At 44.0% G+C, this 24,721-nt stretch overlaps 1 protein-coding gene across 1 annotated transcript in view; it reads left to right on the top strand.

Moving 5' to 3' along the window:
- The window catches only part of ATRN (attractin), a 148,292-nt gene that overhangs the window by 46,395 nt on the left and 77,176 nt on the right, over positions 1–24,721 (top strand). Inside the window, exons 4-16 of the mRNA XM_071455749.1 lie at positions 1,183–1,311; positions 3,224–3,429; positions 4,398–4,566; positions 5,924–6,014; positions 7,134–7,377; positions 9,115–9,298; positions 11,501–11,655; positions 15,990–16,074; positions 17,551–17,780; positions 18,943–19,064; positions 19,578–19,716; positions 21,659–21,840; positions 23,952–24,168. Of these exons, the coding sequence (XP_071311850.1) occupies positions 1,183–1,311; positions 3,224–3,429; positions 4,398–4,566; positions 5,924–6,014; positions 7,134–7,377; positions 9,115–9,298; positions 11,501–11,655; positions 15,990–16,074; positions 17,551–17,780; positions 18,943–19,064; positions 19,578–19,716; positions 21,659–21,840; positions 23,952–24,168 (2,153 nt within the window). The remainder of the gene's footprint in view (positions 1–1,182; positions 1,312–3,223; positions 3,430–4,397; positions 4,567–5,923; positions 6,015–7,133; positions 7,378–9,114; positions 9,299–11,500; positions 11,656–15,989; positions 16,075–17,550; positions 17,781–18,942; positions 19,065–19,577; positions 19,717–21,658; positions 21,841–23,951; positions 24,169–24,721) is intronic.

The following is a 24,721-nucleotide window of genomic DNA, read 5'->3' as shown; positions in this document are numbered from 1 at the left end:
CAGCCCTGGGGCCAACAGCAGGAGGACGTGGAGCTGCTGGAGAGAGCCCAGAGGAGGCCCCGGAGCTGCTGCAGGGCTGGAGCCCCTCTGCTCTGGAGCCAGGCTGGCAGAGCTGGGAATGTTGCCCTGGAGAAGGGAAGGCTCCAGGCAGAGCTCAGAGCCCCTGGCAGGGCCTGCAGGGGCTCCAGGAGAGCTGCAGAGGGGCTGGGGACAAGGCCTGCAGGGACAGGAGCCAGGGAATGGCTCCCACTGGGAAAGGGGAGATTGGGCTGGGATCTTGGCAAGGAATTCCTGCCTGGGCTGGAATTCCCAGAGCAGCTGGGGCTGCCCCTGGATCCCTGGAGGTGCCCCAGGCCAGGTTGGACACTGGGGCTGGGAGCAGCCTAGAATAGCAGAAGGTGTCTTTGCCATGGCAGGGGTTGAACAGGACGAGTTTTAAGTCTCTGGTTTAATGCAAACCAGTCTGTGATTCCATGGCTGACTGTATTTCTCATAGAAAAGGAACCCAAAAGGCAGCAAATCAAAAATGAGTAGAATAATCCTTTTTCTGCTGTTGTGGAATTAAATTGTTAACCTCACTGCTGCAGATTTTTCAGGTGAAAAGGATATGAATGATTAAGAAATGAATTGGATAGAAGCATGGCAGAGTGGTTTATTTTACTGTGCTGGCTTGGGTGCATTCTCCAGGTCTAAGCACCTGAACTGGGTGTCTGGATGGTGGATTACACATTGCCACAATGCTCTGTACTTGCTTGGTTTGTCACAGCCTTTCCCAATCATTTTTGTAGCCCACAGTCAGGAGGAGATCTGGGCTCAGCAGACCTTTAGTTTGACTTTGTAACACAGATTTTCTTTTTGGACACATTAATTTCCGTTTCCTAAGGTGCCACCTTGTTTTATGAGTGGGACCTGCTTAATTCTTTGCTGAGTGACAAGGGAGGGAAGGGTTTTTAATAGGGTTATCTAACATTCTAGATAGCTTCAGACTTTCTCAGGTTAAATACTTCCAACATACATTTATTTATGATTCCACAAATTCATTATACTTCAAATAATGGAACTAGCTGGAGTTTCAATTATTTTATTGAAATTCAGTTATTTTATTGATAGTACTGGTGCATTTACTCTTGTTGCTTTGCTGCCTTTTATTTCATTTCTAATATTGTTCTCTTACTTTTCCAGTGGTCTTATTGTTCCTGAGAAAGACAGCAATGAAACAGTACCTGAAGTTGTAGCTACTTCTGGATATGCTCTTCTACATTTCTTCAGTGATGCTGCCTATAATCTCACAGGGTTTAACATCACCTATAAGTAAGTGGCACCACTCCACAGTGATGCTGCAGGTTGAGCAAAAGGAGTTTTCCCCTTTTCTTACTTTTGTCTTGAAATAAGCAGTTGCCATTGAAGTGTGTAATTATGAGCAGACACTTGAAATTAGATTTTTATCTTTATTATACCCTTGCAAGAGCTAATAAGTGGCATGTGCTCAATGTTACAACTTATCAGTTGTAAGTGTGGATGAATGTTTGCTCCAAAAGGCATCTTACTATTTATTTTATGTTATTAGATCAATTTGATTCTATCTAATCAATAGGAATTGATGTGTTTTGTGCATGTCTGTGCTCCTGAGTGCTCTGCAGAGATACTCTAGCACAAACACACTTTTCCATCAGCCACACATTTCATTTGAGACACTGGGCTGTACATGCTCTTGAGGGTCCTCATCCTCAGGATTTGCTTTCTTATTCATCCCTGGATTGAATCCCTTCATCTGGCTTCTTTTTATTTTGAACTGGTTTTATATTAATTCATATTCTAAACAGATGGTACTTTCTATTCACTGACATGTATGTAGTCCTCATTGGTGAGCTTTTTAGAAGTAATTCTGGTATGCTCCCTAATTCATCAACTGCTTTTAGAAAGATTTTGTCTTGAGGTAAATGTGTGGACATACTCACAGAGATGGAAGGTTTTACTTCTGCAGGGATTGTGAGCTTCAGATTTTTTTTTGCTCCTACAGATGCAAGTTATGTTTGTGCCAGACTGGGAGATTTAATTTGGGAATAACCTGCAGAAAGTCTCACCGCTTTCAGAAAAAACAGCTGGAAAAACTTCAGTCATAACTGACTTCTTGCAAAAACTGACTTTCTTTTAAAATGAGAAGCTTAGTTTTTGAATATCAAGTCTCAGTGCTTTCATCCTTAGTAATAACACAAATATGTGCTTAATAGCCCACATAATAGTGAATTTTTTAAAAATAGGGGGCATTCAGCACCCCTTGAAAGCTCCAGAAGAAGATGAGGAGTGTATGCAAAGTTACTGGGATCAGAGGAGCTGAAGAGGCAGTGATTTCCAAGTCTGACTGATTGCATAAACCAGGACTCCATCTACTGCCAGCTGTTGGATTTGCACCATTGCAATAAAATACTGTCTTCAAGAACAATATTCTTTTAATTTGTCACTTTCTTAATAATTTCAAACAATTTTCAAGTGCTGTTTTGTGTTCTGGTTCTTAGGTTTGCTCGTAACATTTTCCCAGCAAGTAGATTGAATGGTACATAAGAGTCTTTTTAGTTATCACTGAGTGTAGGTAGTAGTTTTCTCAGCACTTGTGGAATTGCCTTGGAGCCAGTGACAGTGAGAATATGGGTACTAATTCCCATCTGTGAATTATTCTGGTTGATACACCAGCAAAAACTGGAGTCTGGAAATTATTATGATCTCAAAATTTGGACCTTTACTAAGATCGTATCTGGTTTTGCCTCAGCTACATTGCAGATCTTATAAAATCAGAAATTAATTTGAACCAGGCATGTCTTTGGCTCAGGTTCCATCTCCAGTTGTTTTCTTGCTAAGCAGATCCCAGAATAGCATCTAATTGTGAGCAGTTTGAGTATAAATTGCACAGACACCACAGCAGCCTTACACTCTGATTAAAGTCCTCACTTACTGTTGGGTGTTTTAAGGAAAGTTGTTTGCCTTACAAATGGCTAAAAATCTTATTGATCATTTTCTCAGAGGAGCTGCGAGTTTAACTTGTGAAATGAAGCAGTTTTTAGGAATAGAGTACAAATCTCTACAGGTGCATCACACCAGGTAGCAGATGACTCTCTCTTGGTTTGTAATGATTTGTGTTCACTTTGTTCAGCATCATTCTTGCCTTTGTTAATAATTCTTGGGAATCTCTTTCCTTCCTGATGAGCTGCTTTGTGCTTTTCCCCAGTTTCAATATGTGTCCCAATAACTGCTCTGGCCAAGGGGAGTGCAGGCTCAACAGCAGCAGCCTGGCCCCGCAGTGTGAGTGTGCCGAGCGCTGGAAGGGAGAGGCCTGTGACATTCCCTACTGCCCGGGGAACTGCGGCGCTCCTGAGCGGGGCCACTGCAGCCTCAACGGCTCCAGAGCCTGCCTGTGCTCTGCAGGCTGGCAGGGTGAGTCTCCTGGGGGGCACACAGAACTCTGGGGATGCATTTCCTATGTGTGGAGCTGGCAGTTTAACTGGGAGTACGTGGGAATGTTCTGTATGACAAGTATTCTCATTTTGACTAGGAACAGAGTATCTCCTTTTTAAATTTAAAAGATCACACTTCATGTGGATGGATGGATATGCTGGAGAGGAGGACACAGGGAAGCTCCAAGGGCTGGATCCTCTCAGCTCTGGAGACAGTCTGGGAGAGCTGGGGTTGTGGAGAAGAGAAGACTCCAGGGAGACTTCAGAGCCACTTCCAGTGCCCAGAGGGCTTCCATGAGAGCTGGAGAAGGATGTTGGACAAGGGCCTGGAATGCCAGGACAAAGGGGAATGACTTTAAATTGAAACTAGGCTGGTTTAGATTAGATATAAGGAAGAAGTATTTACAATGAGTGTGATGACACCCTGGCACAGGGTGCCCAGAGCAGCTGTGTGTGCCCCTGGATCCCTGGCAGTGTCCAAGGCCAGGTTCGACATTGGGGCTTGGGGCATCCTCTGGAAGGTGTCCCTGCCATGGCAGGGGGGTGAAAAGCGATCTTTCCAATCCATCCCAGTCTGTGATTCTGTGTTTTTTTACAATTGCTTTTAAAAGCAGCTTTGTCACCATCCAAAGAGAGACTAACCTGTGGTGTACAGGCATCCCTTCAAGCCTCATTCCTATGCACCTGAAGCAAATTTGAGCCTGGTTGCCATAGTTGACCTGTTTGAACATGTGAAATGCCTTGTTCTCATGTCCAGCTGAGCTGATCAGCCACATCCAACTTGGCAGAGATCTGGCCTGAACATACATGTTTCCTTTGCAAAGACCTACTGACATGTAATAATTAGTTCCATATTAAATGCAACCAGCTACAGCACTAGCAGGAGTTTGACCTCCAGCTGAAACACAGGCTTTGGAAAAACCCCATTTTTAAACCTTCTTTTCCCAGGTCCTGGCTGTTCAATTCCTCTTCCTGCAAACCAGTCATTTTGGGAACGGGAAGAATACACTCTTCCAAAACTTGCCAGAGCATCTCACAAAGCCGTCATCCATGACAATAAAATGTGGATTGTTGGAGGCTATGTCTTCAATCATTCTGACTCTCAGAAGGTTTTAGCGTGAGTATAAACCCAGATAATAAAAACTAAAGATAGGAACTTAGATTTGAGAGTTATTTTTAGGAAATGCCACCTGACATGCTTTGCTTTGGTCTGTGCTTCATCTGCAAGGGAAAACAGCCATAATAAAAACTCAGGCTCGTGTTTGAGATGGGGGAAAATCTTGCTAAGGGGTGCTAATTTTGGAAAAGAAAAGCATAAGGTTCCTGATGTTCAGTGAGCTTTTGATTCATCTGTGTCTGACAGCATTTAACTATTCTCTGTATATTTCTGGGCCAGCTCCTAAATTATATCTAGCCTCATATTCAAAGAGGGTCATTTTGCTTCAGTGTTTTTTAGACCTTCTTTATGTTGTATCTGTGTGACTTGAGTTTTTGGCTCCTTAATAACACCTACTGATTACTCTGGATGGTTATCCACAGTGGATGGGACACCAAACAGGGAGTGGCATTAGGATGAGGGCATTTATGCAATTGTTTGAGGAGGTGTAACAGTAACTAAAATATAAAGTAATAATAATGTACTTCATGGAAATACTCAATTTAAAAAAACCCAGCTTTTGTATTGTATTAGGGCAGATCTAGGCAAAAGCTGGATTTTTTCCCACAGATACTCCTATACCTTACTTTGATGGACCTAAGTGAGACTGTGTATTCTGCACTCACATCCTGAGGCAATAGTTCTTATAGGGGAAGAGGAGCTGAAAACACACATTTAAATGTAGAACAGTTGCTAGTTGCACCCACAATTTACTCCTCCAAAGTCACACCTTGTTTTTAATAGGATACCCTATGGCTTTGTTGAATACTTTCTCAGAGACGATTTTATCTCACAAAGCCCTAAGCTTGGCAAGTATAGTGCCTTATTTTAAATGAAAAGCCACAAGCCATTTTCAGGGCAGAAGGTTTATGTTATTTTAAGCATGAATAGCAAAGACATAATTAAAAAGTGCTTTTTAAGCACCAGCAGAGTTTCTTTAATCAAGTAGTTGGAAATTATCTAAGTTTAGTGTAAAGTTTTCCTACTTTTTTGAGGGAGAGGTGGTGTAGGTTGTCACAGCTTAATAGGCAATGCACTAGCTCTTGGGGTTGTATGGAAAAGAAAACAGGGCAAAGGACATCAACCTGTGGATGTTCAGTAACGGAGCAGACTCAGCTGTTTTTCTTATAAGCCCATAAGTAGTTTGTATGAGCTTTGTGCATGCTGAAATCATGGCAGGATTTATTATTTCAGTAAATAATTATATCTAGCATACTATATTGGTAAATAATTTCCCCAAATCTTAGAAAGGACAAACAATCATATTCTCAGCTTTAATACCTATTCCTTGGAAAGTAATTCAGTTTTAATTTTACAGGTATGATCTCATTTCTGAAGAGTGGCTTCCACTGAACAGCTCTGTGAACTCAGTAGAGATGAGATATGGTCATTCGTTGGCATTGCACAAGGTAAGTTCAGTGCTCCAGACTCACTTCCCAGCTAATTTCCCTTCTTTTCTCCTGCTTCCCACTCCTTATCCCAGATCAGCCTTGCTTTTGGAGAAGTGTTCCTCATTCAGGGGCTTGTCCATGCTTAGCCCAGGCTATACCCTTGTGCTCCAGGCCATCCTTGGGTGGCTCTCCTAGGAAGTCTGTAGTGTCTCTGCCTGTGTGCTCCTTCTTTGCCCTTTTTCCAGAGATTTTGAAGATGACTTTTTGAGGCCAGTGAGTCCATTATTTCCTTCTTGCTGTCTGTGCTGACAAGAATGCCTGAGGCTGAGTTTGCTGGAGTTCCCCAGCTGCCTTTTATGTAGATCACATGAATATTTTTATGAGCTCTGTTGTCCAAGATGCCAAAGCAGAGCTGGGGGATTAGGGATTTTTGTTACTTCTTCTGCAAGTAAATTTGTGAATCTAATCTTCCAGCATCTGACACAGCAAGTGGATTTGACAGTTTTACCTCCTTTCTCACTTGTGTGCCTTGCTGTAAGTGCAGACCATGTGAGAGCAGGATGGCAAAGTCTGTGGAAAGGAAATGAGCTGATCCTTTATTAACCTTTGGGTTTTATTGACCTTTGAAAGTTGTTCAGCTCAAACAGTGCAGGCCAGGGCAAAACTTAATCATAAATACTCAAAAAACTCCACACTGTCATTCACAAACAGAGCGCTTGAACAGCCTCAAAGTATGGAAATTAATCATGCAATCACAAAATTATTTGGGTTGGAAGGGAGCTTAAAGATCATCTAGTCCCAGTCCCCTGCAGAGACCTCCCACTGTCCCAGGCTGCTCCTAGCCCCAATGTCCAGCCTGGCCTTGGGCACTGCCAGGGATCCAGGGGCAGCCACAGCTGCTCTGGGCACCTGTGCCAGGGCCTCACACCCTCCTGGGGACAATTCCTAGCTCCCAATATCCCATCCATCCCGGCCCTCTGGCAGTGGGATCCAATCCCTGTGTCCTGTCCCTTCAGGCCTTGTCCCCAGTCCCTTTCTGGGGGACTTTATTAGGTAACTTCAGACCAGTAGCTTCAGTGCTTCCCAAACAGCAGTTCCCTAAACGCTGCACTCGCTGCCCTCTGGGCCTTCTTTCAGGATAACATCTACATGTACGGCGGCAAGCTGGATGCCACGGGGAACGTGAGCAGCCAGCTGTGGGTGTTCCACATCCCGCGGCAGAGCTGGGCCGTGCTGGCACCCCAGGCCAAGGAGCAGTACGCCGTGGTGGGGCACTCGGCACACGTGGTGACCCTGCGCGACAACAGCACCGTCATGCTGGTGCTCTTCGGGCACTGCCCCCTCTACGGCTACATCAGCAACGTCCAGGAGTACAATCTGCGTGAGTGAGGGGGAGAGGGAGGGAGGGCAGGCCTCCTGTGCAGGAGTACAGCCTGTGGGAGTGAGGGGGAAAGGGAGGGAGGGCAGGCCTCCTGTGCAGGAGTACAGCCTGTGGGAGTGAGGGGGAGAGAGAGGGAGGGCAGCCCTCCTGTGCAGGAGTACAGCCTATGTGAGTGGGGAGGGAGGGCAGGCCTCCTGTGCAGGAGTACAGCCTGTGGGAGTGAGGGGGAAAGGGAGGGAGGGCAGGCCTCCTGTGCAGGAGTACAGCCTGTGGGGGAGTGGGGAGGGAGGAAGGGCAGCCCTCCTGCCGGGCCCTGCCAGTGGAACAGCTGGTTTGGATGTTATTTAAATGACTCATGTTCAGATAGCAAAACACAGCCAAAGCTGTTCTCCTCCTCCTGTTTGTAGATAGAAGAAGTTGAACCTAACAGATTTGTATAACCCAATGAGCAGGCAGCCACGTGCCTCCACCTTTAGACACAGTGTTAGGTCCCAAAGATACAAAGCTGTAAATGAGAGGTAAAGCAGGGCAACTCTGGAACAGTTTAGATTAGTTTTCCTCTCTCCCCCTGACAAAACAAACACTTCTGAAATTATTTTTTAATTCTGCAGATATAATAATGGCTGTAACAATTCGGACCAAATACCTGCTTAACCTGACACCCATGTCCCCAGTAGCAGATGCTATGGGAAGCAGGTGCTGAATTTCTGGATTCCCATATCCCTGATATTCTGACCCCCATATCCTGGAATAGTCCAGCCTCTGATTTTAGGGTCCAGAGAGTTCTAGTATAAGCACTGGAGAAGCACAGAAAGCTTTCCAGGCAAACTGAATTTGTATCCAGCTCAGAAATGGGGGCACATTCCTGGCTCCACAGACCATGTCGAGATTGTAGTTAGGCGCAGGAAGTTCACAACAGGAGTTGTTAACTAGTTGTTGTGCTGGTTATTCTCAGAAATAGTGGCCCTGTCTCCACTTTGTTCTCCAGTCATGCTGATCCAGAGGATCTGCTGGAGCCAGGTTCTCTGGAGTCCATGTGTGCAAGATTTCTTCCTTTCAGAGAAATCCAGAGAGAACCACGGCCCGTGGGGCAGTGATGTGTTTCTGCCATGTGTGATCTTGCAGACTGTTCACTTCCTTTGCCTTTGGTGTGCCTGCTCTGGCCTGCAGTTGGGAAGCTTGTATAGGGTTTCATTCAGCACTACTACAGAGATTTGGTGTGTAATGTGGTATTTTTATTTCAGTTGCCATTATAATACGTCTAAAGTGCTTCAGACCAATGTTATTTTAGTGAGTGAGATACAGGATCATGAATCACATATTAGTTTTTAACTGCAGTGTTCTTCACAGTCAGACTTGGCTTCAGTGCTGTCTGGCTTTATATATATATATATAAAAAGTAAAAGTGCTCTTGAGTCCCATTCCAAATCAAGTCACAGTGCTGGCATTTTCATGTCATTGAAATGCAATATATTATTTGTCTTCTTTTTATTTCTCATTTACTTATCTTGTCTGCAAAATGTAAAAAATGACTGTGGAAGAGCTATTTCTGCTCCAATTGAAAATACCTGGCAATGCTTCTTGACAACAGACTTTTTGAAGGGGAATATTTTTGGATATGAAGTGATAGAGACAGTGTCTAGATCTGAGTCAGGGGAATCCCAATTTATTTCACTGCGTTGTTGATGAGTTATTAAATGGACAGAAATGAACCATGTTTTGTCACTCATTTTTCAGTGACAAATACCTGGAGCATCTTGCAGACGAGTGGAGCTCTGGTGCAGGGAGGATATGGTCACAGCAGTGTTTATGATCCAAATACAAGATCAATCTATATCCACGGGGGTTACAAGGCCTTCAGTGCCAACAAGTACAGGCTGGCAGATGATTTGTACAAATACGAAGTGGATTCCCGCATGTGGTAAGTTGTTCTTCTTCTTTTTCCCGTTTACTGCCCTGTCAGTTTTGTTTGTAGTGAACAAGAGGATGGGTATTTCATGAGGGTACAGTGGTTTATATCTGCCTGAATCCAGGATAGATGCTGTGCTCTTGGATGTTGTTTTTATGTCCCCTTACGAAGAGAGAATGATATAATCAATATAATCAAGGCTGTGAACAAGCCAAGAAATCCATTTTAATCTATTGTTTGATTCAAACTGAAAAGAAAAATATTTGATGTTTTTTTCTTGCTAGCCGTACAGCCTGTGCATATTAGTGCAGTTACTGCAGTCAAGCCAGTGATAATCCATTCTACAGTTAAGACTGTAAAGGAATTTCTATTATAACCCTATTTTCTTCTGGCTCTGTAACTGCTTGAAATGTTCATTTCTTAAGCTGAAATCTTCTGTGATTTGTTGCTGCCAAAAGGTGAGTTTTATTAAAAAGCTATAGCCACACTTCACAGCCTGGAGCAACAGAGATGAAATACATTTTCCTTAATTCTGTGTTTTTAATGTTGATTCTAAAGGCTCCTGACTGTCTTTTGGGTTAACACATGTAAATTTGAGTCACTGCATCTCTTATTGGGTGTTAAAATAGCTTGTGTTTCTGCAACATCTGTTTGTGAGTCTGTACTGATGAGGAAGGTAATGAGTGACTAATTTCCAGCCCCCCTCCTTCCCACTCAGTTGTATACACAGAAATAACCCCACTTCCTCTCTGGATTAATTTGAGCTTCCACTTCAGCCATGGAGTGGACAAATCTGGCTGAGTAGGCAGAAACTTAACAAATGTGACATTGTTCTTCCAAACTCCTGCAGCACCAATTTTCTTTTGTCACATTTATTTTGTCAGTCTGGCAAGCCCTGTTGTACAAGTGGAGAGTGTAAGACTGTCTATTCATCTCTATCTCTGCCTTTTTTTTGTGTCATTGACGCTTTCTTTTATTCTTGAGTGATTTAGCCCTCTCTTGTTAAATCTCATGAGCTTCCCATGGGCCCTCTTCTTGAGCTCTTCCAGGCTCCTCTGGAACAAATCCTGTCCCTCAGGTGTGTCAACCACACACTCAACTTGATGTCCCCTAGTTGAAGGGACCTTAAAACTCAACCCATTCCACCCTCTGCCATGGCAGGGATACTTTCTGCTATCCCAGGTGCTCCCAGGGATCCAGGGGCAGCCCCAGCTGCTCTGGGAATTCCAGCCCAGGCAGGAATTCCTTGCCAAGATCCCAGCCCAATCTCCCCTTTCCCAGTGGGAGCCATTCCCTGGCTCCTGTCCCTGCAGGCCTTGTCCCCAGCCCCTCTGCAGCTCTCCTGGAGCCCCTGCAGGCCCTGCCAGGGGCTCTGAGCTCTGCCTGGAGCCTTCCCTTCTCCAGGGCAACATTCCCAGCTCTGCCAGCCTGGCTCCAGAGCAGAGGGGCTCCAGCCCTGCAGCAGCTCCGGGGCCTCCTCTGGGCTCTCTCCAGCAGCTCCACGTCCTCCTGCTGTTGGCCCCAGGGCTGGGGCAGCTCTGCAGGTGGGCTCTCACCTCAGGGAGGGGCACAGGGACAGAGTCCCCCCTCCTTCAACACAAATCCTCTCAGAAAAATAGGAGAATCCTCCAAAAGATGACCCTCTGTGCTCAGTGCCATCAGTACTACTGATGGAAGTTGAGATTGGTGACGAGTTTGATTAGTGCTTCCCATGATTTAGTCTCTGATGAGCCAGCCTGTTGTACAGTTATTAACCTGTAGGGCTTTGTTTTCAGGATCTGTATAGATCATGGTAAAATAGATTTTTTAGTTGTGAGCAGAGATGCTGCCCGGTGTGAAAGATTTCTTTGTGTTGCTATAAAAGCAGAGTTACTACAAAATATTGGAGTCTTCCCAGACTGACTATGTTCAAAAGACAAGTGTGAAAACTTGGGAATCCCTAGGGAAAGAACTGATGATTGGAAGACCACAGCTTTGGAAAGAGGCTCTCATAGGTATAGTTCTCCTATAAATTGGCATAGCAAGTGGAAAGATGAGAATGAAATTACAAGTGGAATCGAACAATGTGGAATGTACTTGTTAATCAGCTCATTAGGAAAAGTAGTTAGATACTATCCTTGCCCTCCAAGTGTTCTTCAGCTTAGATTTATGGAGTGTTTTGCCTTTGCCAGGTACTCAGCAGTCTCATTAATAGATATATTTTTATTTCTGAAGGACTATTCTCAAAGACAGTCGATTTTTCCGCTACTTACACACAGCTGTGATTGTGAGTGGGACCATGCTGGTGTTTGGAGGAAACACTCACAATGACACCTCCATGAGCCATGGAGCCAAGTGCTTTTCTTCGGATTTCATGGCCTATGACATCGGTAAGTTCTTGCAGAAACAATAACAAACCTCAAACACTTGGCTGTTTCTTGGGAGCTGTCCTCGGTTTGTCTCCAGAATGCTGGTTTATGGTGCAAGTGTTATCCCAAGTGCTGCTGGGCTCAGGGATCTGCAGTCAGGAGAAGCTCATAACCTTGCTACAGAATTCCAAGCACATGAGGGGCAGTGATTTCCAATTACAGACAGCAGCAGTTCCTTTGTTAACAGTTTATACACAACCTTGGGCATTAAAAATTAGGTTTTAAACTGCATGTTTTTACAGAATCATAAAACCATGGAATCATTAAGGGTGGAAAAAACCTTTAAGATCACCAAGTCCAACTGGCAACCCAGCACCACCACCATTTTCACCACTAAACCATGTTCTCAGGCACCACATCCACATGTTTTTTGAACACTTCCAGAGATGGTGACTCCATCACTGCCCTAAGCAGCTTATTCCAGTGTTTTGTAACCCTTTGCATGAAAAAAAATACTTTCTGATATCTAATCTACATCTTCCCTGGCCCAACTTGAGGCTGTTTTCTGTCCTGCTATCTCAACCATAAATCTATTCTGATATTTTGATTGTGTTTTAATCTATGATGGGTCAAAAATTCAAGTTCTTAGGACAGTTACAAGCACTAGACCCTGCTGAAACTCCACCTGTACAGTGCACTGCTTCATTCAATCATAAAGCCAAGTTATTAGGTTGGACTTGCTGAGTTTCAGTGGCCAGGAGAGGGCAGCATTTATTTGTGGATTTGGATTCCAGAGCCTGTGAGTTTAAGAAAAACAGGGAAGGAAGAGGTGAAATTACATAAAGAAGGTGCATACACAGATAATTCACACATGGGAAAAACACCACTCGGTATTCTGACATTCACCTTTTGCTCTCAGAATGCCCTAAATGTGGCTTCCCTGAAATAATCCTGTGAACCTGAAATCTCCAAGTGACTGTCCACCAAGATCTTACTCCTGGTGTGTTGGAGGAAAATGCAAGTGAATACTTGGGCCATCAGGGTTTGCTATCCTTGTGCCCTTTTGCTCTCTGTTATAGCAGTCATTCCATTGTGCCTCCTGTGATTTCTAGCCACATCCCTCTGGAATCTTTGTGTGCTCCTAGCTAGCTTTATTTTGATTTTTTTTTTTAATTGAGGAGTTAAAATGAGGTATTTGACCGGGTTGGATGGGGCTTTGAGCAGCCTGGTCTAGTGGAAAGTGTTCCTGCCCGTGGCTCAGAGCTGAAATGAGATTGTTTTAAGGTGCCATCCAGCCCGGAGTATTTTGTCATTCTGTGGCAGTCATAAACAGTTTGATTTTTTTAAACTTTGGTAGCAACTGCAATAGATTTTTCTTTCTGCATTCTGCTACCTGCCCTGAACTATTGAACTCTCTGTCAGGTGTAAAACACAAATTGCATTAATTTGGCAAAATATGCCAATAATGATGTTCACGTTTGGGTAACATGTTACATGACATGAGTGATGTAGTCAACATCCCCAGTTCTTACCAGATATACACTGATGTGTGGGAGCTTGCATGGGTTTTACGTCACATGGTGGGTGAGAGGTGTTCTTGAGTCCCCTCATTCCTTAGAGAAGAGATCCTCAGCCTGAAAGGAGCAGCTTTTTTTTCAGAAATGAGGCCACTTCTGTTCTATTCATTGCAGGATCCATTGTGCATTATTTCCCTTATCCCATGTGATTAGGAAGGCATTAGGGTGGTGGCCATCACTTGTGTCACAGCAGCAATGCCTTTTCAGTGCTTCTTCATGCATAATCTCTGCAGTAATTAATGACCCTGGTCATGCTCCTGTTGGTCTCCATGGGAATAAGCCCATGTAACCCCCCTGTTATCTAACCCTCGATGTTCCCAAGGCAAGACCAGTTGATACTGAAAGCCTTCAGTGAAGAGGCTTAATAATTGTCTTTATTCCCTACTTTTATAGTATGCTGTCTGCCTGCCTTGCTAATTTTTTACATCGTTGTGATTAGCCATCATAATTGATTAATGGTCACAGTGATGGTTGGAAGACTGGGGAGAAGTGGAATTAAATCCAATCTGAAACAAATGCTTCAAACTCTGGTCTTCTCCTTAACCTTTGTCATTAAAGCTTATTTTGTTAGGAACAAATTTTATTTACATCATCAATTTTTTCTGGTTTTCCTTCCTCAAATTTTCAAGTAATCAGAGCACATGCACTGAGTATTGGGAGTACATAAAACATTTTTTCTGTGTGGGGCAATGCTAACAGCTTGCACTGAGATGTGTGCTGGGGATGAGCAATAAAAATTCTTGACTACTTCTTGTCCTTTATCCTCTATTTGACCAGCTTGGGGCACAGTCAATCAGAATTGTCCAGGTGCTGCCTAGTTTGGGAAGGTTTCAGGATAACAGTCCAGCTGTGTGCATGTGTTACTCTCCATTCTCAGGACAAGCCTTTCGACTGCTGACATTTGGGTTGGGTGAGCACTTGGGCAGAGCTGTCTCTCAGTATTTTCCCTATTTTCTGCACACTGAAATGGCCAATTAGCTCTTCCTATCCCCAAAATTGGTCCCTCTGGCCTTTGTCAAAGTTTCCTGCTCTCAGCAGCTTTGTGTGGAAAAATGCCTCACTTAATCCTCCACCTGCTGCTTAGGTAAAGGTGCTGCTTTTAAATTGATCTTTTCTCCCCACAGAAGAGAAATGAAAATTCTTCTATTTACCCCATGAAAATTCTGATTCTGATGACAAGCACAGGGAGAGGCTGGATGTTTTTGTAGCTGATATGTTGTGATTGAACAGTGCATTTAATAAATCCCAGCATTGTATGTTTTAGGTTAAGTCAAGAAGGAGAAGATTCTTTGTAGTCTCAGAATTACTTGGTTTCTCCAATATTTGATCTCTGGTTAAAAATGGCAAAGAAGCTTAGAAAACAAAATATTCTAGGCTTTCTATTAATCTAGAAAAACATGTTTCTTGGCCTCACACACCTTGATGGCTAAAAAATTGCAAATTGCTGTCCAATTTTTCTGAAGTCTTCTATTTAAAATTGGAACTGTCATGTTTGGTTTGGGAGTGGTGCTGGGTTAGGTTAAATTCTTTGAAGATGGAGCAAATGGCATGTAAAAATAAATTCCAAAATCACAATTTATCAAAGTACTAATTCTGTGTCTTCTGTCTTTTCTTTATTAGCATTCTTGAACAAAATTGCTCTGCATCTGTTGTTTTATCCAACAATTCTCTAATTAATTTTAGTAAAAAAAAACCAAACTTTGTTTTTCTTTGCCCTTTCACTTTATCCATGGACTAGTTTGGTTTGTTGGCTTTTTTTTTTTCCAGAGGGTCAGTCCACTGCGCAATGGTTTTATCTCATATTAAAGAGTCTTAGGAGTATTTGAGGGCCCTGTAGATCTTTACAGAAGATTGACTTTTCTGTCTTAATTGCATAAATTGCATCCAAGTGCCTCTGGGATATTGGCCCCCAAGGTGATCCATTCCCTTTATGAAGTTTAAGTGTTATGAATTGGACTGACTTTTCCTACTTCTGTTCCTTTGCTCAGTGGGTTAGATGTTTCTTAATTTGTTGTTTTTTCTCCCATGCTGCCTAAAGAAAGAAATTACCTGAGAAACCAAGTGAAAAATGAAGCAGAACTTATAAATTTTATGCTAATAGAAAAAGATGGAATAATCTAACATTGTATTAAAAGAGAAAAACAGCCACAAATCTTTAAGCTATGATGAGTGAAAAATATTTTTAAAAACATGGGTATCTGCCCTCTAGGAACATAATGGCAATGGAAAAAGTAAAAAAAAAAAGATAAGCCTCTGTTCTCAGTGATACTGGTTTGGGGCAAAATTACAAATAATTCATGTATAAACAGATAAAACCAGAACTTGTTACATGGTGAAAAATCCTACTAGTAAAGGAGGAAAAACAGTTTCTTCTTGTCCTGTTCCCTGGAGCAGAGCCCGCCTCCCCCGGCTGTGCCCTCCTGGCAGGAGCTGTGCAGAGCCACAAGGGCCCCCTGAGCCTCCTTTGCTCCAGGCTGAGCCCCTGCCCAGCTCCCTCAGGGATTCTGCAGCCCCTGCCCGGCTCCCTCAGGGATTCTGCAGCCCCTGCCCGGCTCCCTCAGGGATTCTGCAGCCCCTGCCCGGCTCCCTCAGGGATTCTGCAGCCCTTCCCAGTTCCGTTCCTGCCCTGGGCAGGGCAGGGCCAGGGCCACTCCAGCCCCTCAGGGCCTTTGCTGAAGGATTTCAGGTGCCGGGGATCTCTCAGGAGGAAACTGCTGCGTGAATTGTCTTGTTCGTTGTCCAGAGAAACATTTCTGAAACGGTTTTTATCACTTGCAGCCTGTGATCGATGGTCTGTGCTGCCTCGCCCGGCTCTGCACCACGATGTTAACAGGTTTGGGCACTCTGCTGTGCTCTACAACAGGTAAGGGTACAGGGGTTCTGGGGCTTTGGGCACAGGTGTTCTATAGGGCATGGACATGAGTGGATGAGGAACTGCAGCACAGGCTGAGGGTCTGGCACTAACCCTCTTGTCCATGGAGCTTTGGGCTGCCCCATCCCTGGAAGGGTCCCAGGCCAGGTTGGATGGGGTTTGGAGCAGCCTGGCCTAGTGGAAGGTGTCCATGCCCATGACAAGGAGTGGAAAGAGGTGGGATTTAAGGTTCCTTCCCACCCAAACTATTCTGTGAATCTCTGAAAGTTTTCAGATCTTCACTCTTGTAATGTCTTTAGTATTCAGCTGTTCCCATCAGCCCTTCTGTACTGGGCTAAACTGAACCAGCTCACTTAGTTTTTTCAATAATTTGATTTTTTGTCATTATTTTTATATATATTTCTATTTTTTAGTTGTTTAATAATTGTGCATTTCAATGTATTTCACACTTCTTTCTTAGCTGCACTGACAACATTTATTTCCAAATCTGAATTTCCCTCATGCTTTTTAAAATTTGTCTGTGTTTCACTTTACACACCTTTTCTGTGGGGCTGCTCTTCCCCAGGCACATGATGTTCAGTATTTGGGTGAAATCTTAGGTGAGATTTTGGCTGTTAAGCCTTACAGACTGTAGTGATATCCCTGCTTCCAGATGAACAGCTGTTACTGGATCAGTACAACCAAGTTTGAGAAATTTATTTCACAGAAGTTCTAAAATAGAATGAAAGTCATAATACAGGTACTTATGATTTAACCAGAACTTCTCTTTTCAGCTGCCTTGGCCCTTCTTCACCGTATTTTTAAAGGTGCATTGACAGACACAGATGCATAGAGAATTTTTTTGTGACGTTTTTGTGTAACTGTTAAAATTTAGTGTTTTTTCTGGTGCAGCTGAGATACTGAAGGAGGTTTGAAATCCCCCACTCCTCTCTGTACAAATTCTTTGGGGGTTGTTTTGGATTTTTTAGTTGACACAATGACTCTGCTCAGTTGTTACCAGCCATGCAAAGTGTGGTTTTCTTACAGAGGAGCATAGAGAATGACAGCAACAGAATGTTTTGTCACAGTTTCTGAACTCTGGTTTAATGCTGTGGTAGAATCTCCCCAGTTTTTATCCTTCCTCTGTGTCTTGCCAGTGTGGATTACAAAAGGATCCCACATTTTTCAGCATTTTACGTATAATCGTGTTGATCAGGTCCCCTCAAAGTTTTGGCTGGAGGGGGACATTGGTTGATGACCTTGAGTAGCTTTGACTCTGTGTTGAGTCTCTCTGGCATCTCTGAAACAGTGAAATTTGTCTGACCTTTTCTTTAGTGCCTCTCTTAACCAAGAGCTATTTATTTGGATTTATATATGCTGGCACATAATAAAACACTTCTCTCAGACCTTAAATCCCATTTACTGGAGCAGTGCTCTGTCCATGAAAACAGCTGTGAGTTTTTCTCTCTTTGCTTCCATGTTGTCCAGCACCATGTATGTGTTTGGAGGCTTCAACAGCCTCCTCCTGAGTGACATCCTGAAGTTCACACCTGAGAGATGTGAGGCTTTTGGCAACGAGTCATCCTGCCTGGGGGCTGGCCCCGGGCTCAGGTGTGTGTGGGCTCTGCGCCCTCCCCGCCCTCCCCACTGCATCCCCTGGGAAAATGCAACACTGGAGCAGCAGCAAAAGGTGTTTGAAGACTGTCCTCCCAAGCCAGGTAGGTGTCCCTTCTTTCTGTTCCCTTTCCTGAAAGGTGTGCAGGCTTTTTCTCCTTCCCAACTCCTCCTGTGTTAATGGTGTGCCATTCCAAGGTCAGGTTTTACACTGGGGGCTGTGGTTGGGCTTCCATGTGTCCTGAGAGCCCTTCCTCTGGCCAGGGGTCATGGAGATGTGGAGGTGTTTCTATCTCCTGCTCCTGAAGCTGCTTGTTCATGAGATCTTTTTCCTACCCTGCTTCTTGGACTTACTTTTCTATCCCTAACAAGAATCACCAGCCAGGGACCAGGCCTGGACCATCATTCTGTAAATGTTTGCTCCAAGAATTGACCTTGTGAGAGCCAAGAATTGGCTGAAGAGCACCATGGGGCAAGGAAGGGCATCTGGATCTGATGGAGTGATCCTGTACTCTTCAAAAGAGACAGCAGGGATACTGCTTTAGGAAAAGTTTGTTTTTTTGGCAGGGGGTTGGTACCAGATGATCTTTAAGGTCCCTTCCAACCCAAACCATTCTGGGATTCTATGATTCTATGTATAGAGGAAGATAAAATGAATTAATGTTTTAAGGTCTGATTCCTGTGTTTCCCCTTAGGATAATTTTAAACAACTTTATCCTGATACATTCATTATACAGCCCTTGGTTCTGTAACAGATGTGCAGCCTTTAATTATTTAATAGAAACTGATGTAAGGGACATTGCCTTGCTGGGTTCCCAATGCACAGTAAATTTTCACAAAGCGCAGGCAATAAATAATTGGAAAGATGAATGAAAAGTTCAAGCTTCCCATGAAAATGCTCCACTGGAAAGCCAGGCTTGCAGAAGATGGGCCTGTGCTGGGGGATGGCCACCCACTGTCCCTGTGGATATCTTCTGGCATCACTTCCCTGGCTGTTAACGTGTCTGACTTCGTGTGCTTCCATGTCTTGGTGCATTATTTTCTGGTGGTGTGTTTTAGGGCTCCTTGGGCACTAAAAATGATTGCTGCTGTAAATAAAAGCAATCTTCTATCAGTTCAAACACATGAAAGTACCTGATTTTAGTTGCTAACAGAAAATCTACAGGCACTGCTATTTGGTTGTGTCTTTTGCTGTAAATAATCAAGTTCTTAGAGCTCTGTCAGGAAATGCCTGTTTTTGGTCATGCAGGTTTTTTTCTTTAATAGCTGTAGACAATGAAAAATGTGATCAGATTACAGACTGCTACAGCTGCACAGCCAACACAAACAGCTGTCAGTGGTGTTCTGACCAGTGTATCCCAGCACACAACAACTGCACAGAGGAACAGGTAATGGCTCTTAACACTTCCCTAGTTTAAATTTACCCTTTGGAATAGCAAATGTCCACATTTCCATCTGTCAGTGTTATGATCCCTGTTTTGTTATTCTCAGTGTGTATCTAGCTCAAAAGTGCCACATGTTTGGAGGTTTTTCAATCTGATCCAAGGGTTTTGCATGGTATTTTACAATGAATTTAGGAGGATGGCTGTGGGCAGGGGAAGAGTTGGAGGTTTCACCATGGTGATTATTCATTAATCACATTTTGGGTTTGATATCAATAGGGCTTTCCCTAGAAGAAACAAAATAGCCCTCTTGTAAAAGCTTTAGTACAGAAAACATGTCAGGCAGTGTTTTGGAGGAATATCTTGGATAACCAGTCCAGGCTGTGCCCAGTTCCACAGCTTTTGGAAATATAAATTGCCTTGTAGAGCTGGACTGTGATATTAGTGTTGTAATCATGGCTGTTATAAACCCACATGGCTGGAGATCAGAAAAAGTCTCACCTGTGCTATTTATTTTAGGTTCCTGTTACTCTCTATGACAATTGTCCTAAGGATAATCCTGCCTATTACTGTAACAAAAAGACAAGTTGTAAAAGCTGTGCCATGGATCAAAACTGTCAGTGGGAACCTAGGAATCAGGAGTGCATTGCTTTGCCAGGTAGGTAGTGCTACCAAATTCACCCACTCCAAAAGTTGTCACGAGTTCCTAAAAATTTTTGTTGGTTTTAACCCTAAATCTTTAGTTTTTAGTGTTAAGATGGAGCAAATAGTGCTGTTTAGTCATAACAGCTTTGGTATGACATTTATTTTGTAATAAATCCAGCAGGTCTGCTGGAATATTTTTCATTCCCAGTTGTCTGAAGAGGACTGTGATCACTCGTATAATTATTAGGCTCTATGTCATCTCTCCCTTTTCATTTGATAAAAGCTGTTGATAATAGGCTTCTGCAAGATATTAGATTTAATAATGCATGCTATTTAATTTAGAAACTAAAATTGTGCAAAAGCATAATGGCACATACTGGACAAATGAGGCAAGTAAGACCTGAAGTGTTTATGAAGAATTCTCCTATCAGAGTGCTTCCAGTGGAGCTTACAGGAGTTGGTTATTAGTTCCCTTGCAGAAATTTATTTTTTTTTAATCCCAATGACTGGGAGAGAAATACAGGATCTTCAGTGATTAACATTTGTAGGTAATAAAATATAGAGAAAGGGGAGAAAACCCATGAGACAGGACATTTTAGTGGATGTGGAAAGCCTTCCCCTAGGACAGGGTAGGTCTGGACATGTCCAGATCTGGTGTTTGCCAGTCTGCAGCAGTTTAAAAATGAGAAGACTTTGAAGAAGAGCAATGAAATTGAGAAAAACATCTTTTAGTGGCCTGTTTTATTTGATATAGAAAAAGGGATGATCTGATCATACGTGTAAAAAGCTCATCTGAAAAATTGACACCTGAGATCTTTTCCATCTGTTAAGTCTGAATTCACATTGGAAATGCCCATGAGGTTTTTTTCTGCAAGGGAAATAATTAATCACAAAGTGTAAGGAGTTCTTCAGTAGTGGGGTTGTGCTCCGGTTGAAGCAGGGATTAATCCTGGTAGTTGGTGCTGTGGACAGGATTAGCACAACAACCCTCTCCTGCCAAAAGGTCCCCTGACAACTCTGGGTGAGTAGGTGGCTTCAAGACATCAACAAAATACAAATTTGTTTTTTTCCCCTCTTTCTCCTACAACAATTTTAATGTTCAACATTGTAATAGGTGCTTTGATTACAACATACAAATGCTGATGTCAGACTTCAGCTCCCCTGAACAGATTTCCTTCTCCTCCAATGTTGTTATGTATCAAGACTTCTCAGCACACCTCTAAGGCATACTGCCTTGGGATGGGGCTCTGGGTATTTCTTGGTGGTAGGGTTCATAGAATCATTAAGGCTGGAAAATACCTCCAAGATCATCATCATCAGCCTCTGTCCCAGCCTCACCATGGCCCTAAGCCACAGCACTAAGGGCCATGTCTGCTCATTTTCTGAACACTTCCAGGGGTGGGGACTCCAGCACTGACCTGGGCAGCCCCTTCCAATGCTTGGCAACACCTTCAGGGAAGAAATTTTCCCTATTACAAAACCTAAACCTCTCCTGGAACAAGTTAAGGGCATTTCCCCTCCTCCCTGGAGCAGAGCCCGACCCCCCCGGCTGTGCCCTCCTGGCAGGAGCTGTGCAGAGCCACAAGGGCCCCCTGAGCCTCCTTTGCTCCAGGCTGAGCCCCTGCCCAGCTCCCTCAGGGATTCTGCAGCCCCTGCCCGGCTCCCTCAGGGATTCTGCAGCCCCTTCCCAGCTCTGTTCCTGCCCTGGCCACGCTCCAGCCCCTCCAGGGCTCTCCAGAGCTGCCCCAGCACGGGAGGTGCCCCGGCAGTGCCAGCACAGGGGCACTGTGGCACTGCCCTGACCCTGCTGCCACCCCAGAACTGGCATAGCCCAGGGGCCACTGGCCCCTTTCCCACCTGGGCTCATGTTTTTCAATGGTTGTTTCACTACCTTGATTGTTGGGAAGGTCACCTGCATCTCTGGGTTTAGTTTCTTTCCCTTTCTTGTCCCCCAGAAAATATCTGTGGAACAAACTGGCATTTGGTTGGCAACTCCTGCCTGAGGATCACCAACGCCAAGGAGAACTACGATCATGCCAAACTGTCCTGTAGGTCCAATGGTGCTTTACTGGCTTCTCTCACCACCCAGAAGAAGGTGGAATTTGTTCTGAAGGAGCTGCAGAAGATTCAGTCTTCGGTGAGTGCCTCTCTTGTCTGTCCCTTGTGTTATAAAGCCGTGGCTGTGGAGAAGTCCTTGCTGGAATATTGTGTGCTCTGTACACAATGGAAATGCCTCTTAACCAAAACCAACTGATTTTCTTTTGAAATTCAGTGTACCCTCTGGGTGCTTCTGAGCTGAAATTGTAGAGAATGTAAATGGAAAGGATAAACATAAACATACACAGTGCCTTAGAGAGATCACTTTCGGTGCTGAAATCACACCTGCATTTCCCGGGTGGAATACCGGACTGCAGCAGGAGCCCTCTGCTGGCCTGTGCACAATATTTGATAAATAAAAGCCCCTTTGGGGGCACTGGAGGTGTTTAATGTAAAGTGTTGAGTTATTTACTGCACTCAGAAAAGCAGCTGTTTAAAATGTCACCTTCTCACTCCACAGAGCTGCTTGGCTTATTGGGTGTTATTTGGGTGTCATTTAGTGGCAGGTGCTTTTCTGTCAGGCCCAGGGAGAAGCAAATTGGAATTTTTCCCTCTTCATGCATCAATGAAATAAATACAAATTTTTTCCAGTCCCTGGGAGAAGAAGGGAGATGTTCAGGGCAGGTTGTACAGGTGGTACTACAGCCCTAACAAAGAATGATGCTGTGCATCTCTTCTAAAATCCTGGATTAGCCTGGAAAGCTGCTGTGGCCTGATGGCACATCAGAATAACAACTCCTGGGTCCCAGAGGCCACTGTGGGAAGCATTTTCTCTAAGAAAAATGAGGTTGGAGGCAATAGGATTGCTTTTTTTCAAGAGAGAACATGCTTCAGTACTTAGAGAAATATTCCCTTGTTAAAACAAGAACATTCCCTGCCTTGATGCCTTTTGTAATTTTAAAGTAGCATTTCAACATTTACAGTGTTTTAGAGGGGAGTCAATTTAGCCAAGCAAAGGTAGGGTGCAGTTTAAGCAGGATTGTTCATTAAATCTTCTGTAAAATGAGGAAGCCAAGCCTGGGATACTGTAAAAAATACATGATTCTGACAGCTCCAGGTGTTTCTAGATATTCCAGTAGGTGAGCGTAGAGTCAACTCCTAAGGACACATGGTAGCCCTTCCCTCACAGTGTTTAAATCTTTACACTGTGTAAAAAGCAATTGTTAATTTACAGGGTTCTTTTTCCACCCACAGAGTCCTTTGAAAAGTGAGCCTAAAGAGACTAGGAGCCTGTTTTAATGGATATTAGGATAGAATGCTTATAAGGTGGGAAAGTGTATCCTGAGCTGATCCCAGCGTGGGCAGCAGGGGAGGGGGGACTCTGTCCCTGTGCCCCTCCCTCCAATTCCTCATTCCTAAGGTCCCACCTGCAGAGCTGCCCCAGCCCTGGGGCCAACAGCAGGAGGACGTGGAGCTGCTGGAGAGAGCCCAGAGGAGGCCCCGGAGCTGCTGCAGGGCTGGAGCCCCTCTGCTCTGGAGCCAGGCTGGCAGAGCTGGGAATGTTGCCCTGGAGAAGGGAAGGCTCCAGGCAGAGCTCAGAGCCCCTGGCAGGGCCTGCAGGGGCTCCAGGAGAGCTGCAGAGGGGCTGGGGACAAGGCCTGCAGGGACAGGAGCCAGGGAATGGCTCCCAGAGCCAGAGGGCAGGGCTGGATGGGACCTTGGGAATGAGGAATTGTTCCCTGGGAGGGTGGGCAGGCCCTGGCACAGGGTGCCCAGAGCAGCTGGGGCTGTCCGTGGATCCCTGGCAGTGCCCAAGGCCAGGCTGGCACTGGGGCTGGGAGCACTGGTGGCTGTGCTGAGGGAGGCTCTGCTTTGCAGGTGCTTCTTTTTCAAGTAAACTCTATGTAGATGTTTAGTAATAACAAGAAAATATGTTGGTGTTAGCACGATCTGCTTTGTAACCCTGTTGCTGTTAGAAGCTGCAGCTCTAGGGTATAAAAGTGCATAAAATCAGTTTGAAGTAGGTGATGTTTACTTATTTTAGCAGTAAAGCCTTGTATTATATCAACAGAGCTCCAGTGCTCCTCCCCAAAATGAAAGTGTGCCAAAAAATAAATTGCCACTAGAAATAGTGGTCTTATAGGATCTTTATATTATGAATTTTGTGGCTAGCAACACTAATTCAGATTTGACCTGCTTTTTTATTTCTAGCCCAAAACTTTGACTCCTTGGGTTGGACTGAGGAAAATCAATGTGTCCTATTGGTGCTGGGAAGACATGTCCCCCTTCACCAACACCCTCGTCCAGTGGCTCCCCAGTGAACCCAGTGATGCTGGATTTTGTGGATATTTAGCTGAGCCTTCCCAACAGGGCTTGAAGGCAGCAACATGTATCAACGAGGTCAACGGCAGTGTCTGTGAAAGGCCAGGTAACAGCAGCTGTCTGCTTGATTTCTATTTCCTGGAAGGAAAAGAGAATGCAATTTGTTACATTTTAAACCAGCTGCATTATGACTTTGCCAAAGAAAAATACTTCTGAACAAGAGTCTTGTGTACGCATTTCATGCAGGAAATGGGAATTTTAAAAATAGCTCACTATTTGCGCTGTTAACTGTAAAATATTTGAAGTACATTATTTTAATTATTTTTTTTCTTAATTGCATACCTACATGTGACATTTAGGGTAATTATGGTATGGAGCATTCTCCTGTTTCAAAGAAATAAAAAATTAATAGTAACTTTCTGATTGAATTCCCCTTTTTCCCCTCCCCTGCTATGTAGCCAGAGGAGGATTTTATCAAAGTTTGAAATTAATTGGCCGAGACACTTCGGAGATATGAGAACTTTGAAAAAAACAATCTATTTGCTTTTGGGAAAAGTCTTCCAGCTTTATTGAAACTGCATATCTTTTCAGATGGCTTGGTCTGTTAATTCTCCATTGTAGCTGATCATTTCTGAATACCAATTAGTGCCTCTTAAAGT

Source organism: Agelaius tricolor, unplaced genomic scaffold (genome assembly GCF_023055355.1).
Source record: "Agelaius tricolor isolate 1412-34295 unplaced genomic scaffold, bAgeTri1.0.p SCAF_54, whole genome shotgun sequence".
NCBI lineage: Eukaryota > Metazoa > Chordata > Aves > Passeriformes > Icteridae > Agelaius > Agelaius tricolor.
Note: the sequence above shows the minus strand (reverse complement) of the source record. Positions and strands in the feature narration are given on the sequence as shown.